Source organism: Malaclemys terrapin, chromosome 1 (assembly GCF_027887155.1).
Source record: "Malaclemys terrapin pileata isolate rMalTer1 chromosome 1, rMalTer1.hap1, whole genome shotgun sequence".
In the NCBI taxonomy this organism is placed as follows: Eukaryota; Metazoa; Chordata; order Testudines; family Emydidae; genus Malaclemys; species Malaclemys terrapin.
The window spans coordinates 25,350,326-25,365,681 of NC_071505.1; the positions used below are offsets into that span (position 1 = coordinate 25,350,326).

The following is a 15,356-nucleotide window of genomic DNA, read 5'->3' on the forward strand; positions in this document are numbered from 1 at the left end:
AGAGAGTGCCACCCAGACCTGCTCTGCCCCAAGCCCAGCTCTGGCCCCAGTCACAGCTCCATTCCGGCCACAGCTCCACTCCATCCCCTGCTCTGCCCCCAGCCTAGCTCTTCCCTCATTCCCTTTCTGTCCCCAAGCCAGCTCTGCCTCTAGCCCAGCTCCTCCCTCCATCCCCAGTTCAGTCCCCAACTCCACCTTCAGCCCAAGCTAATCTGCTGAGTCAACTGTGCAGTAATGAAGGGGGGACGTGAACAGATTCGATTTCGGGTAAGGGGGACACAACAGGAAAAGTTTGGGCACCACTGCCCTAGACTGGGGAAATTCTCCACTGGTCATTTCCAGTTGTTTTCAGGCAGTGTAAAATAAGCATCCTTGGTGGACCAGAGACGCAAGATCAATTTCTGCAGAATCAGCGAGGTCTAAGCTGTTTGGGGATCATATTCAATAGAGCCATAATAATAGCATGTATGGTAGTTAGTAGTTACTGCTCACTGAAAAATGCACAAACACTGAAGATAAAGGAAATAATCTGGGCACCACATCACAGTGAGACCTGTTTAGAGCCAAGTTCCTAATCAACTATTGGCCTGTGCTTTTTTCAAAAATGCTTCACATAATGTTGATTGGCAGCATAACAAAGCTTGTTTCAAGAGAAGAGTCTAGGGAAGGGGGAATGCTTTGTATCAGACTCATCACAGTTCCACTAAACTTAAACGCTAGAAGGAGCAAACAGGCATGATTTTTAAAAAAAAGCATGTTATCAAGAACATAGGAAAATAAAACAGCCGGAATATTGGGATCTAGCACATGGTTCTTAATTGCAAACAGCAGCAGAAGGAAAGGTATTCTGGGTTCATTCATGTCTCGTGTTTCACCAAATGTTTTAAATGTAATTCTGCAGTTACCGTGCTGCATTTTGTCAGTGATGAACAACTGTGGGCAAGGATTGTGTTAGCTGGACAGTGTACCACACAAAATTTGCATCAACTTTATCTATTTACTGAAAGACCATGAGACTCTTCCTTGAAAAAATACATACTGCAGTAGCTCATTCCAGATATGAAGAGCAGAATTCTATGTACTACACCATTTAATATATTGTTGATCAGAAAGCAGCTATTGTTGCATACAACCGGCACAACAATGGTGGAAAGAGTACTTTTCTATATGGACAATAGTGGAACACATCTTCCAATCCTGTAACCTTGTGTAATTTCTAACAAGAAAGTGAGTGCTGAAAAAGCAGCCTTAGTCCAAGTAATAACATGTACCCAGCTGTTGAAAAATAAACTAGAGAAAATAAAAACTCCCAACTCTGAGTGGCCCTTTCTCATCTCATACAAATTAAGGCTGGTGAGAATTTCCAGAATTGATAACCCTTTGTTTTTCAAGGAGGCAACATGGTGCCCTCCAGTGGACAGGGAAATGCAGTAGGACTGAGGAAACCTGAATTCTCTTTCCAACTCTGCCAATATCCTGTTGTTGATCATAAGAATTATCCTACTCGGTTGTTTGACTAGTGGCAACCATGGAGAAAAACGTCTAACCATGCTGGTAGACATACCGAAATTTCTCAGCTGACAATACAGCAGACACACTAAAGGATGTGTAGTTGTACTCTGAATGGTGATGCTGTAAAAATGGCATCATTGGGTGCCATGTTCATTGTATCTAAATAAGTTCAGACCAAATATAGTCTCAGTTTATAAGTCAAATGCTATTTTTTCTAACTGCCAGTCTTGGAAACTCACCCAGGGCTCTGGAATCAAGCTGAGTTCTTCTCTTCTCTTATTTCAAGAATATAAAAGCAAATGGGACCATGGAGGGAGAATACCAGTGCAGTTGCCCTGAACTGTGACAGGTGCCAGTCTCCTCTATTCTCTGCCTGTGGCACACAACAGTTTAGTCTCCTGAGGACAGAAATGCTTTAATCTAACCTAAGTTACTGGGCTCAACATAGAGGTAAACTGGGTGAAATTCAATGTCTTGTGATCTACAGGAGATCAGATTACGTGATCTAATGGTTCTTTCTGCCTTTAAACTCTATGAAACTATGAACGCAAGTTTCCTGAATCTCAGAATTCCTCTGCCATCAAAAAATAGTTCTGAAACCATTGGCAACATTCTTGTTTCATCTCCCTTTAGTGGTCAGTTCACATAGAGGATGACAACCTACTACTACTGCTATCCGTTAGTCCATTAGCTCATAGGTGCTCTGAATCTAAACGTTCCAATCCCATTGATGCTCTATGTACATGTCAAAATGATTCAACATGATTGAAATGTGTTTTCGGTTTGCTTTTTTAAAACTTAGAAAATAATAACCCACTAAAATATATTAAAATAATGGTAAAGTTGCAAAGTCAAGCACCAAAAGTTAGAATATGCCAGAATTAAGATTGTTTGTGACTTAAGGTTATGCATATGCATTATGATACAGTCTATAATTATATGATCACACGTCACAACAAAAACTGAGGCAGGGAACCTACAGACAACAGCCTTTTTTCCACACACAACTCTGATCCAGTCCCCAAAGTATCATTAAGGCTGTGAGTCTGTCACAGAGATCATGGAAGTCACGGATTCCGTGACTTACTGGGACCTCTGTGACTTCTGTGGTGGCCGGTGCGGCTGGCTCCAAGGCTGCCACGACCTCTGCCCGCTGCTGCTAGACCCTACCTCCCCAGCACTGGTGGGGGTTCCAAGCAGCACACCATTGCGCTCCCCCCCCCAAACACCCGAGCGCCACCCCCACAGCACATGCTGCACCCTCGGGCCGCCCACAGAGAACCCACGGTGCCCCGGGACGCCCCCCTCCCAGCACCCAAGATTTAGTCAGGGATATATAAATGGACCTGTCACCAGCCATGAATTTTTGTTTACTGCCTGTGACCTGTCTAAGACCTTTACTAAAAATACCTGTGACTAAAACGTAGCTTTAAGTATCATCCATTCTGTGTATTGAATTAGTCAGGGATCCTATGGAAAAAATAGTATGTGATCATGTAATTAAAGACTCTATTATAATGCATATCTACATACCCAGGGGGCTGAATTTAGCTTGCCTGGGCAACCGTTTGAGGACTTGACTTTGCTACTTTAATGTTCTTCTGTTGTTATTTTGTGTGTGTAATAAATACAATCACATATTTAACTTTGAAAGTATTTTCCTGTATTTCTTTTAGTCAATTATTTTTAACAAACTAAAAAGTTAGTAAACAGACTATCTTAAATGATAGTTTAGCTAAGTGGTTTACCAGAAGATTGTGGTTCGCTCAGACAGTATGTCACTTTTCCACCATGGTTAAAGGACTAATATAGCAGACTGGGTAATCTTCTTGGCTGTTTGTTCCACATTTCCACAATTTTCATCATGGTTTCTATAAATGTTTTAAATAGGTAACGAGGCTTTTAAATCACAGCCTTTATTTTATGTATTTCAGGTTCATGTATTAACATAGTTGCCAACATGTGTCCCAGACACATAGACATGCAAATTTTATTTCTGGAAGAGATTACTTAAAATTTCCCAGAAGGGAGTTGTATTATTAGGGGATTATAGTAACATGACCACATGGAAAAAGCATATTTGATTTCCTGTAACTTCACTTTAAACCAGGGGTGCCAAACGTCTTCTCTGGAGAGGGCCAAATTACATTTTAATTTATGGCCTTTGGACTGGGTCTGTTACAAAATTAGGGTCATATTCTACTCTCCTTCAACAGTATGGTTGTCTGCACTACTATTCAGTCCCTACTTTTGCTGGGCAATGCTACTACATGCTGCCTTAGACAATATGTACCTCAGGGTTGAATATAAGGGTGCTGCTCCATCCCTTAGTAAGTTACTGTTACATTCAGCTTTACTTAGAGGAAAAAATGAGGTAAGGAACTTGTTGGACCACAGCTATTTCTATGGCCTTTTTTGGCCACTAGCACATGCAAGTACGCAGTATGTACACACAATTCCACTAACTATGCGAATTAGGTGACAAAGGTATTAGAAAATAAGAGTATTTTAGTATTTCATTAGACTTAATTTACAATGCATCAAGATGAATGGGGCCGTTCAAATCTCTTAGATCCATTGTTATATGCTACCTACAGATTCAGGAAAACAACTCTGTATAAGTTAACAAATTCAGTTCATATTTGAAAGGAATTTTTTATGACCACAAGGTCTAAAAATATGGGGGGGGGGTTAATAATAGCTTCCATTTTGCGATCAGAATCTGTCACAGATGCTTGATAAATACTTAAATAGGCAGTAACAGCCCACAGGATGGGTGGTTAATACACTGGTTTAATCTCCAGGTTAGCATACAAGTTACGTGCAATGTGTTCATAGAAGCAATCAAAATGATATTTTCTTCAGTGTCTAATTAAAAATAAAAATCTATGACACATATATACTTCTAAACACATAGAAAAGAATATTTTTCTATAACACACCGAATATCGCTCTATAATATTGTATTTAGAGACTTCTGTAGTAAATTATTCCAGCGATTAAAGCACAAATTGCTTTTGCAATTGAGGTCATCCTTATCACTTTCACAAACTGGTAAGTGAAGCTATCTATAAAAGCACCCATCTTAACAATCTAAGCTATAATGTTATGTATCACCTTGCAAAGGAGTCAAGCCAATACAAGCAGGAGCTTAACTAGGTTAGTGTGAGCTCAAAGAACAAATTGTAACAGCAAATTTTAATAGAAAGATATTATGTTATGCAAATTTCCATACAAACAGTAAAATGACTTATTGGCCAAATAAAGGTCCTGATTTTGAAAGGTAATCAGCATTTACAACTCCCATTGGTTGGGAGTCACAGGTGCTCAGCACATCTTAGGCTCAGTCCCAAATTTTGCCGACAAAACTACTCTACTCGACATTCAATATTTTTTAAATTTACATTGCCAGAGTTCATCTTTAAATATCTCTGGTGGGAAGACAGGGAACTATTCAAATGTATCATATTAAGCTATCAGAAGATTTCTACTGCTTTGAAATATTTGTACTTTTCATTTTCATAAACAATGTATTTCTAAAAGGGTGCCACTATGTATTTATTGTTGATTGATTGAGATATTTAGACAACAAGAATAAACAATAGCTCAAATGCTGCCAATCTAAGTATAGTTCATTATCTGATATTGCACAGAGACAGAATAGATCTTGTAAAATTGATGCATGTCATCACTATGGCCCAGATTCTGATACCTTTACTCATGATATATATACCCACTGACTTCAATGGGACTACCTATGGAATAAAGTGTAAAGAGAGTAAAGCATGAGTCAAGAGAGAGCATGAATAAAGGTATCAGAATCTAGCCCTATGTGACTTGCAGTATAAGTGTGTATTCACATGATCCCATACATAATATGAATAATCAGACTACATACAATTATAAACAGAACTGGGCTGAGAAAAGAAAAGACGAAACTTAATCTTGCATTGACCGCAATGAGAGTTGAGTGTGCTCAGTCCCTTTTAGGATTGAGCTCTAACAGAGCATAGAGAGACCAAAGGTGAAATCCTGGTGCTACTGAAGTCCATGGGAGTTTTGCCATGGACTTCAGTAGGGACAAGATTTCACTATAAGCAGGGCCGGCTCCAAGCTTTCGCGATCAGCGGCAGCTCCACCGCGCCGCTTTCTCCTTCAGCGGCAATTCAGCGGCAGTCCTTCCCTCCGAGAGGGACAGGTACCCTCCGCCAAATTGCCGCCGAAGAACCTGACGTACCACCCCTTCCCCTTGCTCAGCTGGTGCCTGGAGCCGGTCCTGATTATAAGGGCCTGGGTTCTCCTCTCACTGATTTTACAATAGTATACCTCCAGTGACTTCAATCAAGTTACTTCTGATGAACATGAGTTTAAGTAAGAGGTGGATCTGTTCCTAACATTCAGAAATGACCTTGGTATTCCCATTCCCCAGCCCTTGGCATTTAAGCATATCAGTAATGAAGATACTCCTCACATACCTGCCTGGCTAGGGTTAAGGGATGATGGTTACTGTAAAACATGGAGAAGATTAAGAGCTACAAAGAGATACAATATTGGTCCTAAATTGAAAGGATGATGACCTTTAGGTGAAGGTAGGCAGTGTAAATGAGAGACCATGCTCCAATGAATAATAGAGAGTGTAGGATTAATAGAATGATCAAAATTCAGAACATAATTATGAGTTGAAATTCAATCTTAAACTGGAGATTATTTAATTCTATATTCCACTCCTTAAGTCCTTTATCAACTGTTTCTAAATAAATACATTACAATATTTTAAATCATGTCAGTCTATGTGTGGATGCTACTAACTTGAATTCATGGTGTTTTTTGTTTTCCTACACCTATACGTCTGGTGAACTCCACCCCAGGTCAGTAGTGTTTAAAAGTTACTATAGGATAGCTATTAGGTGGCCTGTGAGAGATTGGTTTGGTGGTTTCTGTCAAGTTCTCAGGGCAGAAGTATCAACATTACAAAAAATCCACCCCCATAACTGGCACTAATTAGCAACTTTGTTATCAGTCTCAGCAGAGGTCAAGGACTGAATGGCTATAGAGGCTGAATTGAGACAGACATACTGGCAACAGCATGAAGAGGCTTGCATTACTGCTGTCTGTGCTGTTCCTGTTCTGTTGATAAACAGTCTCCTGGGTACTCATTCTGGCATTTTTCATAAGTATTAAATTCACACTAATTTTTAAACTAGATTAGTAGTGAAAGGTGGTGGCATGTGTTGTTTAAAAGTTAATTTTGTCAAGATGTCTGTTAAGGAGCAGCTACATCCTACCAAGCAGAACAATGACGAAGAGCAATGAGATCAGCTTGTAGTTGCCCTTTTATATGGACATATGATGCTGGTACTTTGCCTGAAGCCCACTCTTTTAAGAACAGTTGTTCACTGGTTCCAAGACACCTTTGAGCAGCTGAGGTGGAATACTATCAGGTTCAGCAACATGTCCATTTCATAACTTTTAGATGGCCTTGCATATTCCTCACGTGACAGAGAATCGGTGCTTATACATGGGTCCGCAGCCATGTGGTTCATGTAGCTCTGGACAGTTGTCAGCAGGTGTGTAGTTCAGTGAGCTTTCATAATGTGTTTCCTATCAGTTCAGGACCTCGTCTGTTGATGAGCAAAGAGAGCTGTCTGGTTTTGTGAGGGGGATGTTAGAAGGCTGTTTATGGCTACCAGGCAGGTATGTATTGATTCAGGCAGGATGCAGGTTGTTGTACTTTAGGCTTTGTCAGCCAGTTAGTTGATGTAGATCTCATGGTCACGTTTTGCCATGGCCTGGAATATGCCTTTCAGCTGTTTATGTTCTTGGACAACTCCCTGTTTGTGTGCTTCTGCCATTTTTGCTAATATAGCAAGAACTCTTCAGAAGGCCAAGGTTTCTTGAGAGACCACCCGAAGCTGATTGTTTCAGCAGTGGCATGGTGCGTAATCTTCATACCGGTATTGGTGTGAGAGTGTGTGTTGGATCACAGCTTTCACCACATTTCTGCACAGCCTCACATGTGCAGCAGAGTTGCATTCTTGCCCTGGCACTATTTTGCTGAGCTATTGACTAGATATTAGGATTTGCTGCTTCACACCTTGGAATCAAGGTTGGTCAAGAAGTGTTCACCAACCAAGACTATGCCAGTGATACTACCTTGCTTGTGGAGAAGTCAGAGAATTTCATCCGCATCCTCCAAGGTCTCTAAGACATTGCCCACACTATGGGATTGAACATCTCATGGCAGACGATCAAGGTGCAAAATGTCAGAGTTGGGCCACCAGAACCCAAGCACAGCTCAAGTGGTTGCAGCAAACTGGACTTCCTTTGACAAATAGATCTTACCACCCTTTGCATGAAGTCCATATCTCACTTATGGATGCACAAATGTCTTCTTGCTGAACCAAAGTTCCAGATCTATCAAACCTATATACTATCTCTATCACTATACTGGTCAAAAACCAGGACCCTTTTACAAGCAGACTTGGAGTGGTTAGAGACATTCCATACGTGCGGTCAACACCAAATCCTGAGCATACAGCGGTTTGACTTTGCAAGAAATGTAATAATCTTGCAGAGATCTGGCCTTCCTTCAATCGCTCGTTATATTAAAAAAGCAGCATTGTAAGCTCTTCAGCCATGTCACAAGGATGGACAAAAATGCCCCAATACACGATGCTCTCAAGCTCTCCATCAACAGGTAAAGGGGCGCATGCACTGTTCCTATATGTTGCTGCCCATAGGGCTAACCCAGAGATTCGTGGATTCACAGGGTTGAGCCAGATCCAGGAACTTCACTACACGATGTAGGTCTGGCTGGTGCAGTGATGCTCAGTAGACTATGGATGTTTGATGATGATTCAGAAACATAAATTGCTTACATTTTCCTTGGACAGGTGCCTTCCCTAGTGTGTACATTAACTGTTTATATAAACAATTAAAGGTAGGGCTTCCAGTAGTGATCATTGATGCCCTAACTGTGCTCCCATTAAAGTCAATGGGAAAACTACCATGGGTATCAGTGGGAACAGTTTTATGCCAGCACTGAGGGCTTTTGAAAACCCACCGTAAATTTGTTTAAATGTAAATCTGCAGTTATAGTAACTTTTAGTTTTTCACAGACCTGTCCTCCAGCTGTCCTTGAAAGTGAAAATTATACAAAATACTGGTTCAGGAATAAAGGAATTCAATGTAAAATGCTAGCAAAAACATGTTTTGGAAAGTCACCACTCCTATAAATGACCTGAAAATCCCAGACTTGGGTAGGACCAACAATTATTTCATGAGCAATCCTTTAAAAGAAGAGAAACAAACATCTGAGAAGGAAAGAAAATAAAATAGGGGTAGAAAGAAGAAAAAACGTCTTCTTATCCTGCTCTGGATTTCTTTGTATAATGACTCTTCCTCCCAGCTAACTCAAAGTATAGACACCAGCATGGACTAGAGCTGGATTAAGAGTTTCTATACTTTCAGCTATCTGGGAGGAGGAATCATTATACAAAGGGAACCTTCAAAACAAAAGGTTGTTTTGAATTGGAAAATAGAACTTTCCACCTCCACTTATATCTCTCCAAATGTAAATTTTTGGACCAAAACTTTTTTTTGACAGAAAAGTGCAGATTCGGTGACAATGAAATATTTTGACAATTTCTTTCTATTTGCCAAATTATTTCAGTTGGAGGGCGGGGGACAAAATTCATAATAAAAAATTCATTTTGAAATTTTCAAAAAGAAAGATTTTAATTTTTCAATTCAAAATAGCTTTTTAAGTTTCCTTAAACTTTTTTTTACATTTTTTTTATTTTAAAATATGCTGGAAATTGAAATGAAATGTGTTTTTTTTCTGATCAAACACAATGTTTTACTTTTTGTTTCACTGAAAATTTTGACCCAAATATTTTTATGTTTAATTGCCAGTAAACCAAAAAAATCCATTATTCACACAGCTAGTTTCAAATCCGATATGGTGTAAGAGAGTGCAATCCATTGATTTCAGTAGAGTTCCATATTCACTTATGTCTGTCTGAATATGGCCATCTGAGTTTATACTCTTTTCTGCAACTGAGTAAATATTGACATCTATTTATTTTGTCAAGAGTGTCATAAAATTTGATGTAACATTTTCAGTTCTTATTTCTGCAACACTTGATCTTTTAAATTTTTTTAAAGAGAGAGGAGGAGAAATAAGGAAAAATGAATCATTTTGTTGTTACTGTATCTTTCAGGGTAGCAACTAGCAGCCAAATCATGCCATTCTTTAGGAGCTATTATTTTGTGGTACAGTACTCCAGTAAAGCTAGACACTGCAACCATGGTATGTCCCACTTACTACTTTTTGCTTTGTGTTTGTTACAGAACCTGCAGAATGTGTGTGAGGCCAATACAAATACTGCAGCTATTATGAAAGTTATGTTAGTTATGAAGTCTTTTATTAAGTTAACTTTTCAGAACATGGAAATTAAACAAATGCAAAAAACTGCAGTGACAATATTTTGTCAATGGTAGCCAGAATCTTTAGCCAGTTGGGGAGAAGCAGCCAAAGCAGGGACTGCTGCAATAGGGAAAAGTGAGGAAAATGGGGCCAGTCAAGGCCACCTCTCCTGCTAGCACCCTGCCAGACCCAGAACCTTACAGAGGAAACCCCCTACTCTGGGGGCACCAGGACCCAGGCAGTGCCTCCCCCATCCCCTGCCCTGCCACATGGGCTTGGGCATAAACTGCAAAGATGAGCCAGCCAGCCAGCATCTCCAGCCACTAGGACAAAAGCACCCAAAGCTGGGATCTTCGGTTCTTGGATATCTTTCTGAAGTTTTGACAGGACTTTCTCTGCCCTGTGCTGATTAGCTGCCTGCTTCAACCCTCCCCTACTCCTCCCTTTCTCCACAGTCTCTTCACCTCAGCTTCACTCCGCACCTGTCCCCCTCATTCTCTTCCCTTCATTTTTTTCCATTTAGCCAATCCCCTGCTAACTAAATCCAACCAAAGAAAATAAAAATAAATAAAACTGTGACATTAAGACGACATTGGTCCACTTTGTCTGTGTGTTCTATCCCTTCCCCCACCCTGCATCTGTCTTGTCTATTTAGATTATAAACTCTTTGAGGCAGGGACTGTCTCTTTGTTCTGTTTGTACAGTGCCTCGCACAATGGGGTCCACATCCATGACTAGGGCTCCTAAGAGCTGTGATAATACAAATAATAAATAATAATAATAACTTATGATACCGTAAAAGTAAATTTCCTTTGAGTCACTATGCACAGCTGCTGTGCAATGCTATGTGCTATAGGAAACATCTCTGGTTGAATCCTGAAAATAAAGAGGCATGTATATATTCCAAAAAGGCCACCATCATTAATCTTAACTACTTTCTGATTCCAATTTACTATTTGAGGTTAAAAAAATAGGATAGGGATATATATCTTCACTGTCACTGCAGTTTGTGATATATTAACATCCAATCTATGATCACTGTGCCCTAAGAATAGAAAGAATGCCACATTGTTAGTACAGGATAGTATTAAAGGCTAAAATTTTAAAAGCAGCCTATCAGTAGTCATTACATTAGCCACCTGCACTTATGTTCCCAAACAACCAACCCACCCGCTTTTTTAAATATAAGAACAACTTAAGATTTCAGTAAGAGTATGTGGAACTTTGATACCCGCAGCTTGTCAGTGGTGGTGGAAAGGAAAAAAATCCTCATCTAAAATACAGACAACACAATTCATTTTGACTAGCATAACAGATGCCACTATTCTGAGTGACAAGAGACATACACGTAGAAAGCCTTAGAAACCTCAAACTGTTTGAATTGTTCACCTATATAATTATGGCACAGTCTGGCTTTAATTTGATTTATGAATGAGTCAGGCCTGAAATATTTCCATTTCCAACCCTACTGTAGGTGTGTTTCCCTTCAGAGACCTAATTTACCAAAACTTTAGGCTGGATGAATGGAAATTGCTTTTTCTAATTTTTTTTAGGTGACGTACAAAAATTATATTACATTGCTAGAATACGAGGATATGTTATGCTTTGCAACTCTGATAGCACTTAATATGGCACAATATAACCTAATGATGATTCAGGCTTTTAAAACAAAATTATCAGAGAGAATCAGTTGGAGAATTAATATCCTGGATTTTTGCATGTAGTAAGCAAACTTGATTACCCAAAAGAAAAAAATATATGAAGTTGTTGGCTATTAAGATTTTCTGATATCTCAGTATGATAGGTTTATTCTGTTTTATGTCAAGACTTGGAATCTGGACAATATCAAAATAGAGCTGTCATTTACTAAATACCTAGGACACAAAGAAGAAGACACAAAGTGAGTGGAAATATGAACGTGATATACACAGTCACTGGATAACTAATTATCAGTTGATCATTTACATCCACAATATGATCGATGGCTAGAAGAACTCAGTTCCTACTCAAATGCCAGGCTTTCAAAAACCTGGATGAACCTACAAATTGAACCCCACCCCATTTTTGTTTCACTGGAAAATGTTACCTGGAGAAAGATGACAGGATATTGGTTTTTGGGTAGACAAAAAAACAGAACAACAAAACACAAGATATGGAGAAATTTTTAGGTCTGGAAGATGGGAACTCTGTGGTGATGAACCCTAAAAAGATGGTAGAGGTATAGAAAAAGTATTTCCAAAGGCTGTTAAATAAGAAGAGAGAGTTGTGAGTGCAAGCATCACCGACAATTACGGAGAAGCCTCAAATGGTATTGATCTCTGTATAGGAGGTAGAAAAAGCACTTAAGATGAAGAATGGTAAAGCAGTTGGTGAAGATGAGATAACTGCTGATATGATCAGGGCAGTTGGAAATACTGGAATAAAGTGACTTCACAGACACTTATGCATTTCCTGGGATCATCACAATACCAGATGATTGGAGAACAGGACTGATGGTCCCTCTTTGAAAGATTAAGGGCTGTGCAAAGAATCATAGCATCTATCAGGGCATCATCCTGCTAAATCAGCCTCTTAAAGTTCTTGAGAGAGTTTTGGAGGTAAGGGTTAAGGTGCAAGGTGGAGGAAAATATATGAAAGGACAACTTGGCTTTAAGAAGGGAAGGGTACTATACATGCAATATTTGCAGTAAGATAGAAGTTTGAAAGAATGATAAATGGAGAGCATAACACCCTATCACCCAGGGGTGAACACTTTTCACAAAGCAATCACTCTATATCTGACCTATCAGTCCTCATCCTGAAAGGAAACCTGCACACTTTCAAAAGATGAGCCTGGAAGCTTAAATTCATTACTTTGCTAGTCACTAAAAATCATGGCCTGAACAGAGACACTGGATTTATGGCTTATTACAACAATCTATAACCACTCACCCCCTCTTTTTGTGCTTTCACTGCAGAGGTATTAACAGGCCACTCTACCTTGAATGGTCCCCTTATAATATGTGCTAACTACTTATGCTAAACAATCTGTTCCACCTTGCATTTTGCTGTGATGCTAGCAGGGAGGGATAGCTCAATGGTTTGAGCATTGGCCTGCTAAACCCAGGGTTGTGAGTTCAGTCCTTGAGGGGGCTACCTAGGGATCTGGGGCAAAATCAGTACTTGGTCCTGCTAGTAAAGGCAGGGGGCTGGACTCAATGACCTTTCGGGATCCCTTCCAGCTCTAGGAGATAGATAGGAGTATCTCTCCAGGATCTGAAGAAGAGCGCTCTATGGCGCAAAAGCTTGTCTCTCACCAACAGAAGTTCATCCAATAAAAGATATTACCTCACCTACCTTGTCTCTCTAATATCCAAGGGCCGACATAGCTACAACTACACTGCACATAACTGCTCTTGAGAAAGCATGACTTGGTTCTACATGAGCTGGTGTCTGGAGTACTGAATTGGATGGGAGAAGGACTGCAAGAAATGGAGATGATGGAGGAGCTGTATTGAGGGTCAAGAGCTAAGATGGTAACAATACATGGAATTTCAGAGAGTTTTGAGGAGACCGTGACATTGAGACAAGGCAGTATGCAGAGTCCACTTCTCTTCATCCTACCTATGGAGTTAATCAGTTAGATAACTTAGGCTATGGAGACAGAGAAAACTGATGTATGCTGATGATATGCTTGTGACAGAATGCATCCTTGTATTCGCACAATACACACTATTATACTCGTCTTTGTAGAATGTATGCCTTGTGAGGTATCATTTGAAAACTCATAACTTGCTGGTCAATCTTATCATGGTGAAATATACATAGCAACACTGTGTGTGAAGTTCCCCCATATGACGTTAAAAGTGTATGTTCAAAACTCATGTAGCACCAAACCGGTCAAACAGGCTTGTCCTTAACAAAGGGGAGTGTGTTTGCATTAATTTGTATTTACGCAGTAAACAGAGTCATCAAGCAGAAAGGGGAAGGAAGGAAACAACAGGAAACCTGCATGTGAGCAGACACAGGTGAAAAAATCAAGCAGGGAACATCCTTCCACACAGATTTTGCATCTCGTGGTCTCCCCGCCCAGCAGCCCCATATGATCCACTGTGGCTGTCTTAACCTGTGTCTGTGGGCAGGGTGCTGTGATGAACTTCAACTCCTGGGAGAATTCTGCACATGCAGAGAATTTTTTTTTTCTCCTCAGAAAATACATTTGGCCCCAGAAATGCTGCAGTTCCACCTTTTTCCCACCAGAGGCTGCTGTGGTGCCAGAACAGCCGGCTGCATTCATGCTGCTGATGCCATAGCAGCTTCTGGTTGGCAAAAGGCAGAATTGCAGCACTTCTTGGGCAGAATGTATTTTCTGTGGGGGCAAAATGAATTCTACATGTGGCACAGAATTCTTCCAGGCGTAATATACTGAGGAGAATTGTAGGCAAGTGGAGTGTAAACAGAGTGTGCATGGAAAAAATTAGAGAGAAGATGGACTTGGGACTCTCAGAGATAGATAGGCTGGACAGTGCACATTTGAGGTGGGCTGCATATGTGATATGAATGGGAAAAGAATGACAAGCAAAGAAAGCGTGGGGAAAAGACAACAACAAGAAAGGATGTGGAAGACTGAGGATATGATGGAAAGACTCTGTCAAGAGACGTTAGAAGAGAAAAGGACCGGAACCCCAAGACCTACAAAGCCGCTATGGACTGGAAAGAATGGTGAAAAACAGTGGGTACCTCCAACCATGTGTACATAGAAAAAGGCACCGAGAAGTGAAGTGAGAAAACGTTTACCTAATTCTTTCAGTCCTTAAAGTATAAGGGCCTGATTCTGCCAGGTGCTGGTCAACTCAAAGATGCTGAGTGCTCTTAATTCCTGTTGAATTCAACACTTTGCAGGACTGAGCCCATAATCCTTATATTTGCAAGTTTATAGTGCAGACAGTTTGGACAGTTTAACTATTTGCAAACAACAGTCACATTGACTAAACATATTGTTAGTCTGATTAAAAAGAAAGCGAATGGCAGCATAGTATATTCATGTACAAAAAGGTTCATGGTAGATTTATGTGATTATACTTCAAAATGTTTATACTGAACTAGTATTTATTATATTTATTTAGCCATTCAACAATAAAACAACCGTATTGTTTTTGATAATTGTTCCACAAACTTACATGAAATTCACACAGCCTGTTCCTGCAGGTGGAGCAATCCAAACGAAACTGAGATTTGTCGTTGGTAGATGACTCACATGAGATGCAACCACACTGCACATAAACTGATTTCCAAACTGGCGATCGGACATAATTCCTAAGAGAAAGACAGAAAGGTATGATAAAAAGCAGCATATTTCAATGACTCATTGCAATGTTTTAATAGTGTTATGTACTGTATCTACATCTACAACATTTTGCTTTCATGAATGGCAATA

The 15,356-nt window shown here is 40.0% G+C and overlaps 1 protein-coding gene across 1 annotated transcript in view; it reads right to left on the minus strand.

The window, feature by feature from the left end:
- RELN (reelin) overlaps window positions 1-15,356 on the minus strand; it is a 446,977-nt gene that overhangs the window by 317,444 nt on the left and 114,177 nt on the right. The window contains exon 3 of the mRNA XM_054017864.1: window positions 15,100-15,235. Within this exon, the coding sequence (XP_053873839.1) occupies window positions 15,100-15,235 (136 nt within the window). The remainder of the gene's footprint in view (window positions 1-15,099; window positions 15,236-15,356) is intronic.